This window comes from Mustela erminea, chromosome X (genome assembly GCF_009829155.1).
Source record: "Mustela erminea isolate mMusErm1 chromosome X, mMusErm1.Pri, whole genome shotgun sequence".
Lineage (NCBI taxonomy): Eukaryota > Metazoa > Chordata > Mammalia > Carnivora > Mustelidae > Mustela > Mustela erminea.
Window position 1 is genome coordinate 54,417,310 of NC_045635.1, and position 24,132 is coordinate 54,441,441.

Consider the following 24,132-nt stretch of genomic DNA (forward strand, 5'->3'; position numbering starts at 1 on the left):
GTCCTATGGAGTAGTGGTGGTTGTTCTCTTGTCGTCTCTTTTTTTTTTTTTTTTTTCCTTTCCTGGTTGGTTTTCTGGGGGAGGGGCCTGCCACGTGGGTTTTCAGTCAATGATGTTCTCTGAGTTAAGTCCTCCCACCCCCTTCAAAGGGGTGGGCTCTGAGGAAACCGTTTTTTCAGGCTTTTGTTCTCTGGAGGCTTTATATTTGTTCACTTTTGTTTTTCTCTCTCGCCTTGACTGCTTTTGATGGTTTTTGTAGGTTTAGAGGAAAACAAACTGCACCCTGAACTCCCTCTCAGAGAGAAGCCTCAGTCTGGCTGCAGAGCCCAAATAAATCCTCCCTTGGCAGCTGGCAGAGCAGGTTCCCAGTCGCGGTGCCTGGGGACTCAGGATTTTTTGCTTTTACCCAAAACCACAGCAGCTCCAGACTGCCAGAGAAGTGCCAAACATCAATTGCACACTGAGATTTTTCCGCTGGCCCAGGCTGGGAGTGCCTGGTCTTTCTGGGTCTGAGAGCACCGGGCTGGCGCCTGTGCGCACCTCTCAGGGGAGGGTGCGGGACAGGACTCGGACTCTGATGGCACCGCAGGGCACTCGCATGGGGACTGCAAAAAGGCTATGCTTCTGTTGGCTGAGGAGGCTCCCAGCCCCTCACTGGAGCCGGGCGCCACGTGCTCTCAGGCATGCTGGTGGTTCAGGGACCAAGACCTGGCTTCTCTGCCGCACTCTCTTGGGCTCTGCTCCAGAGGTGGCTGTCCTGGGTCCGGGGACTTAAGCCCATGACCCTAACACCCGGATTCCCGCGATTTTCCCCCGCTGATCCTTTGCTCTTTTTGAGTGCTTTCTACCAGACTCCAGAGTTAATGCTGGTCCCCAGATGCAGGGCACTCTCATATTGGGATATTACTTTCCAATGGGTCGCCTCTGGTGGCTCCCTCCCCCTTTTGTTTATCTTCTGATATCAGTCCTACTATCCCACTCTGCTTTACCTGCCCACTGGCGTCTTCTGCTCCGGTAGTGATCTCAGGCTGATTTCGTGGGTGATTAGAGTTCTTTGGAAGGTAATCAGCTCACTTTAGGGTACAGGTTGAAAGGGCGCCTCCTCCTACTTCCCTGCCATCTTGTCTCCCCCCTCTGGAGGTTTTTTTTTTTTTTTTTTCTTTTTCCTCCCCTTGGTGCTTTTGGCGGTTCTTCTGAGGTTAAGAGGAAAGCAAACTGCACCTGGACCTCCATCTCAGAAAGAAGCCTCAGACTGTTTTCCTCTAGGTGCTCCAGAGCACATAAACTCCCCCTCTGCCACCTCCCACCAGCAAAGCATGACCCCAACCACAGTCTCAGGGGTCTCAGGAGCTCCCACTTGTACCCTAGTGCTACCAAAACCACAAGAAGTACTAGTCCAGGGAGCTGGCTTCCAGTGGCTGCCTCTTCTGTGGCTGTATGGGCAGGTCCAGACCACCAGAGAGTTTCCAACCAAAGACAGCATGCGGAGATTTTCACCCTGGCCTGGGCTGGGAGTGTTCAGACTCTCGCTGTCCCTACAGAGCACCAGCTAGTGCCTGCATGGACTTCTCTCAGGGGAGGGTGTGGAGCGACTCAGACCCCTGTTGCACAGCATGTGTGCAAAGTGCAAAAGGCTGTGGTTCTAGAGAGCACCAGCTGGCATCCACACTAGACTCTCTCACGTGTGCTGTCACCCAGATGCTCTCAGTGCCGGTGGCTCAGGGACCAAGGCCTGGCTTCTTCATGGCACTCTCTCTGGCACAGTGCCAGTGGTGGCTGTCCTGGGCCCGTGGACTTAAGCCCCTGTCCCTAACTGCCCAATTCCACCAATTTCCCCTTAAGATCTTTTGCTCTTTTTGAGTGCTTTTAACCAGACTCTGAGTTAATGCTGGTCCCCAATCACATGGCACTCTCATATTGGGGTATTACTTTCCAATGGGTCGCTTCTGGTAGTTCTATCCCCCTTTTGTTTATCTTCCAATATCAGTCCAATGTTCCCACTCTGCTTTAACCTGTCCGCTGGTGTCTTCTCTCCCCATAGAGATCCAGAAATGTATAATTCTAATCTCAGGCTAATTTCATGGGTGATCAGAGTTCTTTGGTAGATAATCTGCTCACTTTAGGGGACCAGTTGAAACAGTGCCTCCTCCTTCTCCTCCATCTTGCCCCCTACCCCTGAGTAGAGTGTTTCTTTAGATTCCATCTATGTCTAACATTTTATCATGTAAAAGTTATTTGGGTAAATACACATATGTAATTAAGCAGCTTTGCAGATGACTTAAAAACCTCACCAGGAGTATTCAGCACTTTGTGTACTGGATGCTTACAGTTATGTTCAAAAAATTGGAAACAAAAATGACCAGAAAATAATGCAGCAAAGTGTCAAGAATGTTTGAGTCCTGTGGGTTTATTGGGTTTATTGGTGGCTTTTTATCCTCCTTTTGCTTTGTTTTAAATTTTAGTAAGTTTATATTACACTTAATAGAAATGAACGATTGTATTTAAAAATATTATCTTATGTACCTCAGGTCTTCCAATAGAACTAATGACACTAGAATTTTAATAGATAGTAAAATTCGCAGATACAAAGCTAGGGCTTGTAATGTCTTATTTTCCATCAAATTCATGTTAGAGTTCTCAACACCAAAGAGAAAAAAATATTATTTATAATTGCCCTAGTCCTTCAGCATCTATTTCCTTTCTTTTTTTAATATTGTGTTATGTTAGTTACCACAAAATAATCATTGGTTTTTGATGCAGTGTTCCAAGATTCATTGTTTATGCACCACACCCAGTGCTCTATGCAATACACGCCCACCACCAGGCTCACCCATCCCCCCATCCCCCTCTCCTCTAAAACCCTCAGTTTGTTACTCAGAGTTCACTGTCTCTTATGGTTTCTCTCCCCCTCTGATTTCCCCCAATTCACTTTCCTTTTCTTCTCCTAATGTCCTCCACATTATTTATTATGTTCCACAAGTAAGTGAAACCATATGATAAATGATGTTCTTTGCTTGGCCTATTTCACTTAGAATAATCTCCTCCAGTCCCATCCTTATTGATGCAAAAGTTAGGTATTCATTCTTTCTGATGGCTGAGTAACCATTGTATATCTGGACAACATTTTCTTTATCTATTCACCTGTTGAAGGGCATCTTGGCTCTTTCCACACTTTGGCTATTGTGGACATTGTTGCTATGAACATTGGGGTACATATAGGCCTTCTTTTCACTTCATCTGTATCTTTGGGGGTAAATACCCAGTAGTATAATTGCCAGGTCATAGGGTAGCTCTATTTTAAATTTTTAATTTTTTTAAATTTATTTTTTATTTATTTTCAGCATAACAGTATTCATTGTTTTTGTACAACACCCAGTACTCCATGCAATCCCACCACCATACATACCCACTGCCACCCATACCCACCACCTGGTTCCCCAAACCTCCCACCCACCCCACCACTTAAAACCCCTCAGATTGTTTTTCAGAGTCCATAGTCTCTCATGGTTCACCTCCCCTTCCAATTTCCCCCAACTCCCTTCTCCTAACTCCCCATGTACACCATGCTATTTGTTATGCTCCACAAATAAGTGAAACCATATGATAATTGACTCTCTCTGCTTGACTTATTTCACTCAGCATAACCTCCTCCAGTCCCATCCATGTTGCTACAAAAGTTGGGTATTCATCCTTTCTGATGGAGGCATAATACTCCATAGTGTATATGGACCATATCTTCCTTATGCATTCGTCTGTTGAAGGCCATCTTGGTTCTTTCAATGGTTTGGCAACCGTGGCGATTGCTGCTATAAACATTGGGGTACAGATGGCACTTCTTTTCACTACATCTGTATCTTTGGAGTAAATACCCAGGAGTGCAATTGCAGGGTCATAGAGAAGTTCTATTTTTAATTTCTTGAGGAATATCCACACTGTTCTCCAAAGAGGCTGCACCAACTTACATTCCCACCAACAGTGCAAGAGGGTTCCCCTTTCTCCACATCCCTTCCAACACATGTTGTTTCCTGTCTTGCTAATTTTGGCCCTTCTAACTGGTGTAAGGTGATATCTCAATGTGGTTTTAATTTGAATCTCCCTGATGGCTAGTGATGATGAACAACGATCCTACCAAAAAGACCAAAATCACTGATGAATATGGATGCTAAGATTCTCAACAAGATCCTAGCAAACAAGATCCAACAGCACATTAAAAATATTATCCACCATGACCAAGTGGGATTCATTCCTGGGCTACAAGGATGGTTCAACATTTGCAAATCAATCAATGTGATAGAACAAATTAATAAGAGAAGAGAGAAGAACCACATGGTCCTCTCAATTGATGCAGAAAAAGTATTTGACAAAATCCAGCATCCGTTCCTGATTAAAACGCTTCAAAGTATAGGGATAGAGGGAACATTCCTGAACTTCATCAAATCTATCTATGAAAGACCCACAGCAAATATCCTCAATGGGAAAAAGCTTGCAGCATTCCCTTTGAGATCAGAAACACGACAAGGATTCCCACTCTCACCACTCTTGTTCACCATAGTATTAGAAGTCCTAGCAACAGCAATCAGACAACGAAGAGAAATAAAAGGTATCCAAATTGGCAATGAAGAAATCAAACTCTCTCTATTCGCAGATGACATGATTCTTTATATGGAAAACCCAAAAGACTTCACCCCCAAACTACTAGAACTCATACAGCAATTCAGTAACGTGGCAGGATACAATTCAATGTACAGAAATCAGTGACTTTCTTATACACTAACAATGAAAATACAGAAAGGGAAATTAGAGAATTAATTCCATTTACTCTAGCACCAAGAACCATAAGATACCTGGGAATAAACCTAACCAAAGGGGTAAAGGATCTGTACTCGAGGAACTACAGAACACTCATGAAAGAAATTGAAAAAGACAAAAAAAGATGGAAGACCATTCCATGCTCTTGGATCAGAAGAATAAACATTGTTAAAATGTCTATACTGCCTAGAGTAATCTATACTTTTAATGCCATTCCAATCAAAATTCCACCGGAATTCTTCAAAAAGCTGGAGCAAATAATCCAAAAATTTGTATGGAATCAGAAGAGACCCTGAATCGCTAAGGAAATGCTGAAAAAAATAAAAATAAAACAGGGGCATCACGTTACCTGATTTCAAGCTTTACTAAAAGCTGTGATCACCAAGACAGCATGGTACTGGCATAGAAACAGACACATAGACCAGTGGAACATAGTAGAGAGCCCAGATATGGACCCTCAACTCTATGGTCAAATAATCTTTGACAAAACAGGAAAAGATATACAGTGGAAAAAAGACAGTCTCTTCAATAAATGGTGCTGGGAAAACTGGACAGCTATATGTAGAAGAATTAAACTCAACCATTCTCTTACACCATACACAAAGATAAACTCAAATTGGATAAAAGACCTCAACGTGAGATAGGAGTCCATCAGAATCCTAGAGGAGAACATAAGCAGTAATCTCTTCGATATCAGCCACAGCAACTTCTTTCAAGATATGTCTCCAAAGGCGCCTGGGTGGCTCAGTTGGTTGGACGACTGCCTTTGGCTCAGGTCATGATCCCGGAGTCCCGGGATCGAGTCCCGCATCAGGCTCCCAGCTCCATGGGGAGTCTGCTTCTCCCTCTGACCTTCTCCTCGCTCATGCTCTCTCTCACTGTCTCTCTCTCAAATAAATAAATAAAATCTTTAAAAAAAAAAAAAAAGATATGTCTCCAAAGGCAAAGGAAACAAAACCAAAATAAACTTCTGGGACTTCATCAAAATCAAAAGCTTCTGCACAGCAAAGGAAACAGTCAAGAAAACAAAGAGGCAACCCACGGAATGGGAGAAGATATTTGCAAATGACAGTACAGACAAAATGTTGATATCCAGGATCTATAAAGAACTCCTCAAACTGAACACACACAAAACAAATAATCATATCAAAAAAATGGGCAGAAGATATGGACAAACACTTCTCCAATGAAGACATACAAGTGGCTATCAGACACATGAAAAAATGTTCATCTATTTTAAGTTTTCCAAAGTGTCTGCAACAATTTGCATTCCCACCAACAGTGTAAGAGAGTTCCCCTTTCTCCACATCCTCTCCAACATATGTTGTTTAGTGTCTTGTTAATTTTGGCCATTTTAATTGGTATAAGGTGGCCTTTCTTTTCATTACATCTGTATCTTTGGTATAAATACCCAGTAGTGCTATTGCAGGGTCATTGGGTAGCTTTTAAAAAAATATTTTGAGGAACCTCTGCAATGTTTTCCAAAGTGGCTGCACCAACTTTCATTAGCATCAAAGTGTAAGAGGGATCCCCGAGCTCCACATCTTCTCCAACATTTGTTGTTTCCTGCCTTGGAAACAAACTTTGTCATTCTATCTGGTGCAAGGTAGTATCTCAATGTGGTTTGATTTTAATTTCCCTGATGGCTAATGATGATTTACCATTTTTCATGTGTCTGTTAGACATGTGTATGTCTTCTTTGGAGAGGAAGACACATGTTCATGTCTTCTGCCCATTTTTTGACATGATTATCTGGTGTCTGGGTGTTGGGTTTGAGAAGTTCTTTATAGATCTTGGATTTCAGCCCTTTGTCTATAGTGTCAATTGTGAAAAGACCCCAAATCACCAAGTAAATTTTGAAAAAGAAAAACAGTTCTGGGGGCATCACGTTGCCTGATTTCAAGCTTGATTACAAACTGTGATCACCAAGACAGCATGGTACTGGCACAGAAACAGACACAAAGACCAATGGATCAAAGTAGAGAGCTCTGATATGGGTCGTCAACTTTATGCTCAAATAATTTTTGACAAAGCAATAAAAAATATCCAGTGGAAAAAAGACAGTTTCTTCAAAAAATGATGCTGGGAAAATTGGACAGCTATGTAGAGAACAATCAAACTTGGTCATTCTCTTACACCATACACAAGGATAAATTCTAAATGAATGAATGACCTCAATGTATGGCAGGAATCCATCAAAATCCTGGAGGAAAACATAGGCACTAACCTCTTCGACATTGGCCATAGCAACTTCTTTGAAGACACGTCTCCAAAGGCTAAGGAAACAAAAGTGAAAATGAACTTTGGGGACTTCGTCAAGATCAAAAATCTTCTCCACAGCAAAGGAAACAAGTCAACAAAACAAAGAGGAAACCTACAGAATAGAAGGAGATATTCAGAAATGACCCTACAGACTAAGAGTTGAAATCCAAGATTGATAAAGGACCTTTCCTTTCTTTCACTATTGGAGCTTTCTTTATGCATTATTCCCCTCTTCCCCACACCCTTTAAAATTTTTTCTTTCACTGCTCCTTTTTCCTCCCCTCTCTCATTTTTCCTCTTCCTCTCTCATAATCTTTTCTTTTTCTTATCTCTTTTTTTTCTCATTTCTTATTTCTGATCATTATTTCCTTTTTCCTTCTATTTTATCTCCATCTTACTTTTTGTCTTTTCTTCTTTTTCATTTTCTTCTTCCAGTCTTCCATCTTCTTTCTAGTCTTCCTTCTTTTCTTTTTATCTTTTCCTTCCTTCCCCTCACTTTTCTTCTTTTTCCCCTTTTATTTCTTCCTTTGATTTTCCCCTCTTTTTTGGCTTTCCTTTTTCTCCATTTCCCTCTTTATTTCTTTATTTGTCTCTATTTCTCTCTTTTTATTTTTTTCCCTTTCCCCTGTTTTATTTTTTCTTTTGCTTCACTCTGTATCTTTTCTTTCCTCCTCTGTCTTCCTCTGTTTTTCCTTCCTTTTTATTCCTATTTTTTTGTTTTTCCTTTATTTTACAATAACATTTTCACAAAACATAATAAATATCCATTTTCTTCCACTTATTGATCTAGATACTAAGGATGTGAGGATGAACTAGGCAGCTCACAGTTAGTGTGAAAGGGATATGATATGATCTTTCCAGGAGCTATAGTAACACACACGAAACTATAACAAACTCTGCTTGACTTGTGTAGTAAAGCTTTCCTAGAGAATCAGGCACTCAAACTGATCATTTGAGGGAGTAAACTGTCATCAGGCACAGATAGGGGATGGGTGGTGAAGAAATGTTATTGTAGGCAGTGATTTGGATGCAGCATCTGCCCAAAGAAGATAGCAATATTATAGTTAGTAGGAAGCTTATAGACAGACTTGGAATCAGCATCTTCTTGAAGAAGTTATACAAACTTATTTTATTAAGTGACCCTCAACTCAAGGTGGTATGCTAAAAGTTGTTTGGAAATGTGTGAAGATACTTTTAGTTGTCACAGTGATTGGGGTATGGAGGAGATGATACTATTATTGAGATAGTGGGAGTCAGAAATGATAAAACTTTCATCAATATTTAAGGCACTCATAAACAGTGAAGAATAATCCCAAGCAAAATGCTAACAGCATCCCTGTGGAGGAATAATGAGAAATAAGTCTTAAGAGGAGGAAAACTAGGAAGCTGTTTCAAGATCTGATGAGAGCCTGCCAATGGGTGGAAACAATAAGGATGGACAGAAGGGGTAGAGTTAAGGAATATTTGAGAAAGAAATTATGGAACTTTGATGAGGGGCTGAGCAAGAAAATGATGCCTGAAGTTTCCAGCTTGCGTACTATGTATATAGTGGCAACCATTAACCAAATGAGCAAGTACAGAAACAGGGAAGGATAGTAAGGTTTGGGTAGCAAGTATTCATTTTAGGGCATGTCAACTTTTAACTTCCTGGTGTAGTTCAGGTGGTGTGGCTTTCACAGTTGGTAGTTATGGGTAGAAATGTAGAGGTTGGAGAAGAAGTCCAGGCTAGTGGTTTTGAGTGTTCTCATAGTTCGAGTCCACAAGACATGATGTTATAGGAAAGAAAACTTAAAGCAGAAATCAATATTTAGGAGGTAAAAGGGAGAATAAAAGCCAAAATAAGGAAACAGAAAAGAATTTGTCAAAAAGTTAGGAGGAAACACAGATTCCAAAAACAGAAGAATATTTAAAGAGTAGCTTGGATAATAATGTTCATATGAGAAAATTTAGAGGATGTGCTAACTATTACAAAGGCTCACAGCTTCCCAGAATGTCTTCTTTTTGTTCTCATCCCCGACAGCTTTCATTGGGCTTTCTTCTCCATACCAATCACTGAGCTCGAGTTTTGGGCCACATATGCAACCACTCATTTGCACACACATGCATTCACTCAAAGCATATTTATTGCACACCTTCTATGTGTTAAGACTGGGGAAGAAGGATGAAAAAACAGAATGATTCTTACTCTGGGAAGAATCACAATAAACATCTTAATCTGGGAAGATCCACAATAAACGTCAAAACACATACATAAAGCAATAAGATAATTTTAGATTGTGATATATATCATTAAGTTAATAAAATATAGTGTTGTGATAAAATTGTAGGGGCATTACTTTAGAGAAGATATTCATGGAAGGCCTCTCGAAGAATGTGATATTTACACTGAGACCTAAATAATGAAGAGGAAGGAGTGATATAAAGATTTCTAAGAAGAATATTTAAAACAGAGGGACAAGGACATGCCAATGTCCAAAGGTGGAAAAAAGAATGGCCTTTCAAGGGTCAGAGTGAAAGATCAGTAGGGTTGTATTGTAGTAAGCTAAGAAAAAGATTAACATGAAATAGGTTGGTGAGATTCATATTATGTGGTGTCTTGTAGACCGTAGTTAGGAGCTTGGTTTGCATTCTGAGTATGAATGAAGTATTTGAAGCAAGGGAGCAATGTGCTCTGGATCATATTTGTTCAAGAGGGCCTCGAATCCTGTGTGAGGAATGGTTGAAGAGAGAAGGGGAAGAAGCAGAGAAGAAAGTTGGGAGACTGTTGAAGTTTCCATGTGAGAGACAATGGTGGTTTTGACTAGGGGAGAGAGTGAAAATGGAAGGATAATTTGGGAGGAAAAGCCAATAGGATTTACTGATGGGATAGATGTGGAAGGGTATGATAAATAGAAGAGTGGAAGTAGTTGTGGAAAAAAAGAGTAGATTCTTTCAAGAAGTCTATAAACTAGTGGAAAAAAAATGTTTTGTGAAGAAAGGAGCACTTAGTGTTTAATCATGTGGTTTAGATGTAAAGTGTGTCAAGAGTAAAGAGGCCAAGAATGAAGAGGTTGGTGTGAGCCAGAATAGCCATGGAGAGGTTTCTGGAAGAGAGGAAACATGAATTTGATCTTGGAGAATGAGTGAGGTCTCATAAATATTTGTGGGAATGATGGGCAGGTGCATTTCAGAAAGGGAGCAACAACATGAGTGAAAATTCCAAGATAGAAATGAGATATGTGATAAGGGAATTCAGGAACAAATTTAGTTGGATCACTGGTTGAATTTGGGACTGAGCCATAGTTTGGAGATAGCTCATAGAGGCCTTTAAAAGCCAGGGGAAATAAGTTTGTAGTGATGGGATAGGCAGTGGGCAGCAAATGAAGGAATGATGAAAACAAATGTTCTAAGAAAGTCAGGTTCTCCTGATCAACACTCTGTGAGCCTTAATGTCCTTGACATAAAAACCCGGGACTTGATATCAGCTCTAGGCAGCTCTACAACAGTGATTTTTAAAACATATATCCAAATATTTTATTGTAAAAACTGAGGGAATGTTATTCCAAAGCCCTCTGATATAATAGAATATTATATCAGCCATCAGAAAGGATGAATGCCCAACTTTTGCATCAACATGGATGGGACTGGAGGAGATTATGCTGAGTGAAATAAATCAAGCAGAGAAAGTCAATTATCACATGGTTTCACTTGCTTTTGGAACATAAGGAATAACATGGCGGACAGTAGGAAAAGGAAAGGGAAAGTGAATTGGAGGAATTTGGAGGGGAAGATGAACTATGAGAGAACTATGACAGCTGATGATCACAAACCTCTGAGAAACAGAGGTTTTTCGAGGGGAAGGGGTTGGGGGATGGGTAAGCCTGGTGGTGGGTATTAAGGAGGGCACATATTGCATGGAGCACTGGGTGTGGTACATAAACAATGAATATTGGCACACCCGGGTGAGGGGGAAGTCCTCTGATATAAGCATCCCAGTAGTCAAGAAGGTTTTTTTGTTTTGTTTTGTTTTTGTTTTTAATGGGCCAATGAATTTTTTTGAATAATGATTATTGTAGTTTTATTTACTTATTAATAGCTTCATATATTTTTTACTATGCAATACGCTAAGCAACATGTGCATATTATTTTATTTCATTCTAAAACAACCCAGTGAGATAAGTAAAATATTTGATCCCCATTGTACCATGAGGGAACTGAAACATACAGAGGCTTAAAAATTACTTCAAGATTAAATAGCTAACAAGTGTCAGGGTTGGGTGACCAACTATCCCAGTTTGCTCAGAACTGAGCAATTTCCACAGGGATATGGAACTTTCAGTGATAAGCCTGGGAAAGCCATCCTTGTGGCAGAGTTTAATTTTAAACCTAAGGAGTGCAGCATTGGAGCCAGAGGTGTTAACATCTGTGCTCACTGCTCTCGATAATGTTATAATATTCTTTTATCCAAAGCATAGAAGAAACTTATCTGAAACTACCTACACCCTTTTATTTTTATACTTTTTTTTAAAATTTATTTTTTATTTTCAGCATAACAGTATTCACTATTTTTGCACCACACCCAGTGCTCCATGCAATCCGTGCCCTCTATAATACCCACCACCTGGTACCCCGACCTCCCACCCCCTGCCCCTTCAAAACCCTCAGATTGTTTTTCAGAGTCCATATTCTCTCATGGTTCACCTCCCCTTCCAATTTCCCCCAACTCCCTTCTCCTCTCTATCTCCCCATGTCCTCCATGCTATTTGTTATGCTCCACAAATAAGTGAAATCATATGATAATTGACTCTCTCTGCTTGACTTATTTCACTCAGCATAATCCCTTCCAGTACCATCCATGTTGCTACAAAAGTTGGGTCTTTGTCCTTTCTGATGGAGGCATAATACTCCATAGTGTATATGGACCACATCTTCCTTATCCATTTGTCCATTGAAGGGCATCTTGGTTCTTTCCACAAAAAAAAAAAAAAAAAATATTTGTTTTTAAATTTCTTTTCAGTGCTTCATAATTCATTGTTTATTCACCACACCCAGTGCTCTGTGCAATACGTGCCCTCCACAATACCCACCTCTAGACTCACCCAACCTCCCACCCCCTTCAGTTAGTTCGTCAGAGCCCACAGTCTCTTATGGTTCAACTCTCCCTCCAATTTCCCCAAACTCCCTTCTCCTTTCCATCTCCCCATGTCCTCTGTGTTATTCCTTATGCTCCACAAATAAGCAAACTGTATGTTAACTCACTCTCTCTGCCTGACTCAGCAAAATCTCGTCCAGTCCCATCCATGTTGATACAAAAGTTGGGTATTCATCTTTTATGATGGAGGCATAGTACTCCATAGTATATATGGACCACATCTTCTTTATCCATTTGTCCATTGAAGGGCATCTTGGTTTTTTCCACAGTTTGGCGACTGGGGCCATTGATGCTATGAACATTGGAGTACAGATGGCCCTTCTTTTCACTACATCTGTATCTTTGGGGTAAATAGCCAGTAATTCAATTGCAGGATCACAGGGAAGATACATTTTTAATAAAACTACCCACACTCTACCCTATGCCTAGAAAGAGGCAGAAAATCCCCCAGGGACTACACAGGTATATTCACATTCAGGTTTTTCCCTCTGTTTCTTCCTTAGGGATGTTTGAAATTTACTGCCAGGCAGGCAGCCATAGAGAATCGGGGATGAAAGCAGTCTATAATGTCTCCCAGTGTCCTGTTCATCAAGCTGATGATCACCAACGGTACCAGGCTGCAAGAATCTACTACATCATGGCAGAAGAGGTGGAGTGGGACTATTGTCCTGACAGGAGCTGGGAACTGGAATGGCACAATCAGTCTGAGGAGGAAAGGTAAGGTTTCAGAAAATAAGAGATCACACTTTCAGAGACTCTGGACCATTTTACAGATAAAGAAGATACTGAAGTACTGAGAAAAGGAAACAGTTATCTAAAGTAACCTAATAAGATACCAGCAAATCTGGAACAGGTACTAAGATGTTGATAAGCTGGAACTCAGTGCTTCTTCTATAGTACTATACCGATGGGTCTGAAGTAAAAGACTTTGCCCATATCTTCCTGCTCTTGATCTTTTACTCTTTTCCTTTAGTTGCTTATAGTGCCTACAACATAATTTAAATATTATAGAGGTCTTACTCAAAGGACTGAACACCCCAAGCTTACCTGTCACTTGACAAAATGTCACTAAGGTACAGCGAAGATGCACAGCAGAAAAATTCCAACATAGAGTAGTGTGAGTAGAATTTTATTTCTTAATAGTATAAATATAAGAAGCCCATGGCCAGTAGGTAAACTAGTCACCCATAATACTTTCTTTTATCTCTGAAACTAAGATGTCTATATTACTTATAGTCCTTTCCAGCAATCATACAAGGGTGAAAGCAGTCCAGGGAAAGCAGCAGTATCTGTAAGGTAATGACATAAAAGTTGTATACATCACTTTCTTTCATAACCCATTATTCTGAACTTACTAATGTGGCCATACGTAGCTGCAAGAAAGTCTGGGACTTGGAGAGGTTGGAGGGTTGGGAAAAATAAATGAAGTGGAGTAGGATATACAAGCTTCCAGTAATACAATAAATAAGTCACAGAATAAAGGCACATCATAAGTAATATAACCAATGATTTTGTAATAGAGATGTACTGAGGCAAATGGTAGCTATAGTTGTGAATATGGCACTAATGTATATATTTATCCAATCATTGTGTTGTATATATGAAGCTAATGCAACTTTGTATGTCAACTGTACTAAAAAATAAAGCCTGGAAAATGTAATCTGTCATCCATGGTTATCTGGTCATGAATTCAGCTAAAATCTAGGTGATTCTACTGCTAAAAAGGAAGGTGAGGAGAACAGAAACTGAAGTATAGTTTAGCAATTTCCACTATAATTATTTTTGGTGCCCTCACAACTCTTTAGCAATTCCTGTTTTCTTTGTCAGTTGTTGTTTGTTAAAGTGTTGAGGGTAGTGGGGGGAAGGGAGGGGAAAAAAGTGAAACAGGATGGGACCGGGGAGGGAGAAAAACCATAAGAGACGCTTAATCTCAGGAAACAAACTAAGGATTGCTGGGGTGTGGGGTGGGAGTGATAAGGTGGTTGGGTTGTGGAATCAGGGAGGGTATGTGCTATGGTGAGTGCTGTGAATTGTGTAAGACTGATGATTCACAGACCTGTACCCCCTGAAGCAAATAATACATTACATGTTAACAAAATAGAACAAAATAAATAAACAAATAAAATCTTCTTGCTAACTTGTTCTGAAACATAGAGAAAGTGACTTTTCTTACCTGGTACTTAGTTTGCATATCTTTAAAGTGATGTGGTATATGATGAATTATTGAACTCTACCTCTGAAACTAAGGGTGTGCAATATGTTGGCTAATTGAATTTAAATAAATCAATAAATTAATAAAGTGAAAGAACTTGATTAGAAGGAAATAAGGAAGAAGCAGCAGAGTTGTATCCAAGTTCTAGCTCCCTTTCTATCTGATGGTATCAATGAAGATAAGTTCTGTCACTTCTGGACTACTGGTTCTACTTCTACCTATCTCATTATTCTACTGGAAATCTCAAATGATTAAAAAAATACGGTTATTTGTAAACAGGAAAGCATCCCATAAGGGGGAGTCTGTAAAATTCCATTTACTTCTTAACTCTTCCTATTCCTTGCTCTCCAGCAGCAGCAGCAGTTAGTGCTCTCCTTCCATCCTATAACTTGTCTGTTTGTCAAAATAATTCCAACTGAGACATCCAACGGAGACGAGAGCTAAAACCCAGAGCTTCTGATTCTTTTTCCATTGTTCTTGTCATAGAAATTATATTACAAATTATAATCTAGATTATGATAAATAAGGAAACATATATATTCCCCCAATGCGGGAAATCTGACATTAGAAAGAATATGTCTTCTCTTTCTTCTGTCTGTGATATGATGTTGGGTGTGACTTAGCTTTCTCATACCTGAAAATAAGGGGTCAAGGCCAGGTGCTAATACCACTCTTTGGATTCCTCTAGTTATGGTCACATCTTTCTGAGTAACCAGAATGGGCTCCTGGGTTCCAGATACAAGAAAGCTGTATTCAGAGAATACACTGATGCTACATTTAAGATCCCTCGGCCACGGACTGGATCAGAGGAACACTTGGGAATATTAGGTAAGTTAGCTCCTCCTAGGATCTATAGGTGCTTCTAGGAAGGCTACGTCATATCAGGAAGGCCTCTTTATTTCTTTCTATTAGTTTCTCCTTATGGTAAATGGAACAATAGTCATAATTTTTAAATCAGCCATAAAAAATAAGCAACCAAAGTGGAGAGATTTATGAATTCTATGCAACATGAGCCATATTTTTCCAGGAATATCCCTAGGGATCTCTGACAGTTATACATGTTTTAAAAATACTAAAGGCAAGGGAAGTTAAGAATATCAAAGAGTAAGAAAAATGATGTACAGGGAATCATTATTATCCTTGCTCCCCAGTTTAATTATTAATTAAGGGCCAGTTAGTTTCTTTATTCTTGTCCTCACATAGAAGAAAGCTATTGGCCCTTGAAGGGACCCAACAGTGTTTGTTTGTTTGTTTGTTTGTTTACTCTGTGCCAAACTCTTAGTCCTTACTGATAGTGATTCCATAGAGTCCTAATTATCTAGATCCCTATGAAATTACATAGATGATAGATAGATGATGATAGATAGATAGAGAAAGATGATAGATAGATGATAGATAGATAGATAGATAGATAGATAGATAGATAATAGAAAATAGATAATAGATAATAGATAGAAATTTGGTCTGGGAAAATAGAGATAAGTAGAGGTACAGTCTTCTTATTGAAGTACCCTCATCCTGTAGGTGCCATTGTCTGTGTAAGGGCTTCTGAACTAAAAAAAAAAAAAAAATGAACCAGTTATGATTTTAATTCTAATGACTGAAACACCTAATTCTAGGGATCCCCATATGTATGTCCTTTTCATCAATGCCTTTAGTATCCCTGTTCCACTACTCCACTAATGTGACTTTCTCTGCTTTTGCATATATTAGGTCCACTTCTGAAAGGAGAGGTTGGTGATATCTTAACTGTGGTGTTCAAGAATAACGCCAGCCGTCCCTACTCTGTTCATGCCCATGGAGTGCTAGAATCTAGCACTGGATGGCCACTGGCTGCTGCACCTGGTGAGTGGGAACACATAGTTGAAGGGAAAAAGGTCGTGTAGAACCTCTGTTTCATGCCCTTGGCTTGATCTTTTTTTTTTTTTTTTTCTCATTGCTCTTTGAGAACTTAAATAAGAATATTAACCAGGGCACACAACCTTAATTTATCTCTGTGAGGTATTAATTTTTTATCTCAGAACAGGGTACATATCTTAGGTCTTTAGTTCAGCCAGACATCCTTAATACTGGTCACACATGAAGCCTTGTACTGAACTTAAGCCTGGATGTAGACTGAGCATGTAACCTTCTCTAGATCTGAAGTTAACCTTGGCTATAGTCTGTTTCTTTTTTTAATTTTTTTAAAGATTTTATTTATTTATTTGACAGAGAGAGAGAGATCACAAGCAGCCAGAGAGGCAGGCAGAGAGAGAGGGGGAAGCAGGCTCCCCGTTGAGCAGAGAGCCCGATGCGGGGCTCGATCCCAGGACTCTGAGATCATGACCTGAGCTGAAGGCAGAGGCTTAACCCACTGAGCCACACAGGCGCCCCTATAGTCTGTTTCTAATCATGGCTAGATAGTGACCTGTCCCAGACCACAAACTGATCCTTAACCTCAGTCATTGAGAAGGTTATTATCTTCTTATTATAGATTAAATTTTAAACCTGGTCATATACTAAGTTCTTAATACTAAAATGTAGGGTGGACATGTTCTTGACTGAATTGTCTTCTACACATTTATTCATTGAATAAATGCTTACTGGTAGCCTAGTTGGTAAAGAGACAATTTTAGAAATTATGAATGCAGTTGGAAATAATACATGTTCCTACTTTAAAAATAGGTGATTATGAGACAAGTAAAGTTGTAATTGTAATACAGTGTCTTTTGTGTTAATGAGTGTTTTTAAATATTGCCAGAAAAGTATAACAAAAGGTACCTAAGAGGACAGCTAAGATGGTAGCATAGTAGGAGGATCCAAGGCCCCTCTTGTCCCTTGAACAAAACTAGATAATTATTGGATCATTCTGAATACCTAAGAAATCAGCCTGAGTATAGACAGAACAAATTCCACAAATAGAGGGAGAGAAAAGACCACACTGAAGAAGGCAAGAAGTACAGAGGTACAGGTTAGGGGAGATATGGATCATGCATTCTGCAGAGAGGAGGGAACCCTGGTCACAGAGAGAGGCATATGAGAATAGAGCACGCAAGGTAGTGCAAAAGGAGAATTCACCCCAAAGTCATTGGCTGGAGAAATGAGAGCAGCTGATTATCATGAGCTTTTGAAACAAACAGGGCTTGGAGACTGGAGTTTTAAAGGTCAGCAGGTACCTAAGGCATGCAGGAGGGAGATTGTTTGCTCTTCTAGGAGCATGTCTGTGGAGGTGGTATTGACAAGGATGTCTCTTAGGGAAAAAGAGCCAGTGGATGCCATAGCCCTCCCTTGATCCTTCATATAGGCATGAAGCCACCTGTCAAGGGCACCTTGGTCCAACACACACTGCCTGGCCTGCTTGTGCCACGCTGTATGCCTTGAATAAGCCTGCATCAGTCCCAGCACAGCAAGAGCCTTCCAAGAAGACCAGTGTGGGCCCCCACCCACATACCATGTTCCAAAAGTTTGAAGTTTTAAAAGTCAGCAGACTTGACAGGAATAGAGTCTGGAAAGCACTGAGATGCTCCTAGAGAGAAGGCAGGAAAACAACCCAGAAGCAGACAGCATGAAAAGAACAGACAGCGATCCAAAAAAAAATACTTGGATGTGCAGCTGAGATTATTTGCTCTTCTGGAAGTGATTTCCTGAAAGCAGCAAACAAGGAAACCCCCCTGTTGGGAGAAAGGAACTGCCTGTTGCCATTGCCCCACCCTCCACATAAGTACAGAGCCACCTGCACTAGTGTCTGCACAATGCACAACACTGTCACTGACTGCCTAACCTGCTTATACCAAGTCCCACAAATATGCACTCTACCAGTACTGCCTTTCTTGTTCCAACTTGACTAACTCCCAGTGGAGTTAGTCATCCATACTATGTCTCCTAAACATATATTTTTGTAAAGCTCCAATTCTAGTGGAAAAAACATAATGTCTCATTTATCAAGTAGACCAGTGTAAACCTAGATAAAATTCACCACATTCAGGCCAAGGTCCAAATGATGCCATATACAGACAAGAAAAGCCTTTAGAGGAGACTGGCCTGAAGAATAGAGCAGCCAAAACACAGCAGCAGAGTGTACACAACACACACCAGAAACACTCCCTGAAGTGTCAAGTCCTAGACACTATATGACCTCTACTTTATAAGGTCATTACTCTCAGGAATAGGGAACACAACAGAATTTCTAACACACAGAAGATAGTGACTTAGACAAAATGCCAAAATGGAGGAATTAATCCCAAATGAAACAAGATAAGGTCATGGCCAGAGATCTAATCAAAGCATATATGGACATGCCTGATGGAGAATTTAGAGAAAAAATCTTAAGGATACTCCCTGGATTTGATAAAAGAATAGAAGACTTCAGAGAGGCTCTTGATGTAAAGATAAAATAGTTAAAAAAATAATCAGTCAGAAATGAAAAACATAATAACAGATTTGAAACAGACTGATTGTAATGAACACAAGGATAGAAGAAGCAGAGGAAAAATGAGTGATATTGAAGAGAAAAAAATGAAAAATGATGAAGCTAAACAAAGGAGAGAAAGAAGAAAGTGGAACATGAGATTAGACTTACAGTCAGTGACATCATCAAACAACATTTATATCATAAAAATCCCAGAAGAGAGCGTAAAGAGGGTAGAAAATTTATTTGAGGAAATGATAGCTAAAAGCTTTCCTACTCTGGAGAAGGAGACAGACATCCAAATCTAAGAAGCACAAAAAAACTCCCATTAAAATCAACAAAAGTAGGCCAATACCAAAACACATTGTAATAAAAATATAGTGTTACACAAAAATGTCCTAACAGTAGAAAGACAGTGGAAGTACCCAACTTAAAAGGGAAGATCCATCTAAGCTACAGACCTCCCCAGAGAAACTGTGATGAATGGGGAAAAAATATATGCAGCCAAGAATACTCTATACAGCAATATTATCATTCAGAATAGAAGGAGAGATAAAGAGTTTTCCAGACAAATAAAAAAAGAAAGGAGGCTGTGACCACTAAATCAGCCCTGCAAGAAATACTACAGGGGGCCCTTTGGGCAGAGGGAGAAAAGACCACAAGTGACAAGAAAATAAATGAACACAGAAAATATACAGAAAAAAAGTGACAAAAGAAGTAATAAAATGGCAACAAAAACATACCTATCAATAATGACTCTGAATGTGAATGGACTGAACTCTCTTTCAAAAGACATAGGGTGTCTGAATGGATAAAAAAAAAAAAAAAAGACCCATATATATGCTGCCTACACTCATTTTAGACCTAAAGACATCTGTAAATTGAAAAGGAGGGAATGGAGAAACATTTACCATACAAATGGACATCAAAAGAAAGTTGGAGGAGTGATACTTAGACAACTAGGCTTTATTTATTCTTTTTAATTTTTTAAAAAAATTATTAACATATAATGTATTATTATCCCCAGGGGTATAGGTCTGTGAATTGCCAGGTTTACACACTTCACAGCACTCACCATAGCACATACTCTCCCCAATGTCCATAACCCCACCACCCTCTCTCTGCCCCCTCCACCCAGCAACCCTCAGTTTATTTTGTGAGATTAAGAGTCTTTTATGGTTTGTATTCCTCCTGATCCCATCTTGTTTCATTTATTCTTTCCCAACCCCCCAAAACCCCAACGTTGCATCTCCACTTCCTCATATCAGGGATACCATATAGTTGCCTTTCTCCGATTGACTTATTTCATTAAGCATAATACCCACTAGTTCCATCCACATCATTGCAAATGGCAAGATTTCATTTCTTTTGATGGCTGCATAGTATTGCATTGTCTGTGTATGTGTGTGTGTGTATGTATATATCTCTATATATATATATACAGATGTATATCTATATAGATATCTGTATATATATACATGTATATATGTATGTATGTATATATGTATATATGTATACATCTGTATATATATATAGATATATAGAGAGATATCTATATATGTATATATTTATATCTTTATCCATTCATCTGTTGATGGACATCTAGGTTCTTTCCATAGTTTGGCTATTGTGGACATTGCTGCTATAAACATTCAGGTGCACATGCCCCTTCAGATCACTACATTTGTATCTTTAGGGTAAAATCCCAGTAGTGCAATTGCTGGGACATGGGGTAGCTCTATTTTCAACTTTTTGAGGAACCTCCATACTGTTTTCCAGAGTTCTTGTACCAGCTTCCATTCCAACCAAGAGGTGTAGGAGGGTTCCCCTTTCTCTGCATCCTTGCCAGCATCTGTCATTTCCTGACTTGTTAATTTAAGCCATTCTGACTGGTGGAAGGTGGTATCTCATTGTATTTTTTAAAAGATTTTGTTTATTTATTTATTTGACAAACAGGGATCATAAGTAGGCAGAGAGACAGGCAGAGCAAGAGGAGTAAGCAGGCTCCTTGATAAGCAGAGAACCCAAAGCGGAGCTTGATTTCGGGACCCTGAGATCATGACCTGAGCCAAAGGCAGAGTCTTTAACCCACTGAACCACCCAGGCATCCTTTCATTGCAATTTCGATTTGTATTTTCCTGATGCCAAGTGATGTGGAGCACTTTTTCATGTGTCTGTTGGCCATCTGGATGTCGTCTTTGCATAAATGTCTGTTCATGTCCTCTGCCCATTTCTTGATTGAATTCTTTGTTCTTTGGGTGTTGAGTTTGATAAGTTCTTTATAGATTTTGGATACTAGCCCTTTATCTGATATGTCATTTGCAAATATCTTCTCCTATTCTGTCAGTTGTCTTTTGGTTTTGTTAACTGTTTCCTTTGCTGTGCAAAAGCTTTTGATCTTGATGAAATCCCAATAGTTCATTTTTGCCCTTGCTTCCCTGGCCTTTTGGTGATGTTCCTAGGAAGAAGTTGTTGTGGCTGAGGTTGAAGAGTTTACTGCCTGCATTCTCCTCAAAGATTTTGATGGATTCCTTTCTTAACATTGAGATCCTTTATCCATATTGAGTCTGTTTTCATGTGTGGTGTAAGGAAACGGTCCAGTTTTATTTTTCTGCATGTGGCTGTCCAATTTTCCCAGCACCATTTATTGAAAAGGCTGTCTTTTTTCCATTGGACATTATTTCCTGCTTTGTCAAAGACTAGTTGACCATAGAGTTGAGGGACTATTTATGAGCTCTCTATTCTGTTCCATTGAGCTATGCATTTGGTTTTGTGCCAGTAGTATACTGTCTTACTCATAATATGTTCTTATAATTGTATTTCTTTGGTGTTGATTGTGATCTCTTTGATTTCATTCATGATTTTATATATTTGGGTCCTTTCTCTTTTATTTTTGATAAGTCTGCCCAGGGGGTTATCAGTCTTATTAATTCTTTCAAAGGACCAGCTCCTAGTTTAGTTGATTTGTTCTATTGTTTTTATTTATTTATTGTTTTGGTTTCAATTTCATTGATTTATGCTCTGATCTTTATGATTTTTCATCTCCTGCTGGATTTAGGCTTTCTTTAGTTGTTCTTTGTCCAGGTCCTTTAGGTGTAGGGTTAGATTGTGTATTTGAGATCTTTCTTGTTTTTGAGAAAGGCTTGTATTGCTATCTATTTTCCTCTCAGGACTGCCTTGGCTGTGTCCCACAGATTTTGAACCATTGTGTTTTCATTATCATTTGTTTCCATGAGATTTTTTTGAATTATTCTTTAATTTCCTGGTTGATCCATTCATTCTTTAAAAGGATGCTATTTAGTCTCCATGTATTTGGGTTCTTTCCAAATTTCCTTTTGTGATTGAGTTCTAGCTTCAGAACATTGTGGTCTAAAAATATGCAGGGAATGATCCCAATCTTTTGGTACTGTGTGAGACCTAATTTATGACCCAGGATGTGATCTATTATTCTGGAGAATGTTCTGTGCACCCTAGAGAAGAATATGTATTCTGTTGCTTTGGGATGGAATGTTCTGAATATATCTGTGGTATCCATCTGGTCCAGTGTATCATATAAAGCCTTTATTTCCTTGTTGATCTTCTGCTTGGATGATCTGTCCATTTCAGTGAGGGGAGTGCTAAAGTCCCCTACTATTATTGTATTATTGTTGATGTGTTTCTTTGATTTTGTTATTAATTGGTTTATATAGTTGGCTCTCCCATGTTAGGGACATAGATATTTAAAACTGTTAGGTCTTCTTGTTGGGCAGACCCTTTGAGTATGATATAGTGTCCTTCCTCATCTCTTATGGTTTAAATCTCTTCCTCATCTCTTTGGTTTAAAATCTAATTGATCTGATATAAGGATTGCCACCGCATTTTTCTTCTGATGTCCGTTAGCATGGTACATTTTTTTCCACCCCCTCACTTTAAATCCGGAGGTGTATTTGGGCCTAAAATTATGTTCTTGTAGACAGCATATTGATGGATTTGTTGTTGTTGTTGTTTTAATCCATTCTGATAACCTGTGTCTTGTGATTGTGGCATTTAGCCCATTTAAATTCAGGGTAACTATTGAGAGATATGAATTTAGAGCCATTGTATTGCCTATAAGGGGACTCTTACTGTATATTGTCTCTGTTCCTTTCTGACCTACTACTTTTAGGGTCTCTCTTTGCTTAGAGGACCCCTTTCAATATTTCCTATAGAGCTGGTTTGGTGTTTACAAATTCTTTAAGTTTTTGTTTGTCCTGAAAGCTTTTTATCTCTCCTTGTATTTTCAATGATAGTCTAGCTGGATATAGTATTCTTGGCTGCATGTTTTTCTCAGTTAGTGCTCTGAATATATCATGCCAGTTCTTTCTGGTCTTCCAGGTCTCTGTGGATAAGTCTGCTGCCAATTTAATATTTTTACCATTGTATGTTACAGACTTCTTGTCCTGGGCTGCTTTCAGGATTTTCTCTTTGTCTCTAAGACTTGTAAATTTTACTATTAGATGATTGGGTGTGGACCTATTCTTATTGCTTTTGAGGGGGGTTCTCTGCACCTCCTGGATTTTGATGCTTGTTCCCTTTGCCATATAAGGGAAATTCTCTACCATAATTCTCTCCAGTATACCTTCTGTTCCCCTCTCTCTTTCTTTTTCTTCTGGAATCCCAATTATTCTAATGTTGTTTCATCTTATGGTATCACTTATCTCTCGAATTCTCCCTTCATGGTCCAGTAGTTGTTTGTCTCTTTTGCTCAGCTTCTTTATTCCTTGTCATTTGGTCTTCTATATCATTAATTCTCTCTTCTGCCTCATTTATCCTAGCATCAAGAGCCTCCACTTTTTATTGCACCTCTATCATAATATAAATAAATAATAAAAATAAATAGCCTTTTTTGATTTCAACTTGTTTAGATTTTAGTTCTTTTATTTCTCCAAAAAGGGATTTTCTTTTTCCAGACAGGGTCTCTCTAATATCTTGCATGTCTTTTTCAAGCCTGGCTAGCATCTTGAGAATTGTCATTCTGAACTCTAAATCTGACATATTACCAATGTCCATAGTGATTAGGTCCCTAGCCTTCAGTACTGCCTCTTGGTTTTTTTTTTGTTTGTTTGTTTTTTGTTTTTGTTTTTGTTTTTTGTGTGTTTTTTTGATGAATTTTTCCACTTTGTCATTTTATCTAGATAAGAATTTATGAAGGAGTGAATAAAATACTAAAAGGGTGGCAAAGACTCCAAGAAAATGTGTTTTAACCAAATCAGAAGAGACCCCAAATAATGGGAGGAAGAAAGGGGATAAAAAGTTCAGAAAAAAAAATTAAAAGAAAGTAAATAAAGAAAAAAATATAAAAAAGAATATATA

The 24,132-nt window shown here is 39.1% G+C and overlaps 1 protein-coding gene across 1 annotated transcript in view; it reads left to right on the top strand.

Moving 5' to 3' along the window:
• The window catches only part of LOC116583382 (hephaestin), a 133,717-nt gene that overhangs the window by 73,680 nt on the left and 35,905 nt on the right, over positions 1-24,132 (top strand). Inside the window, exons 13-15 of the mRNA XM_032331479.1 lie at positions 12,706-12,919; positions 15,103-15,242; positions 16,128-16,259. Of these exons, the coding sequence (XP_032187370.1) occupies positions 12,706-12,919; positions 15,103-15,242; positions 16,128-16,259 (486 nt within the window). The remainder of the gene's footprint in view (positions 1-12,705; positions 12,920-15,102; positions 15,243-16,127; positions 16,260-24,132) is intronic.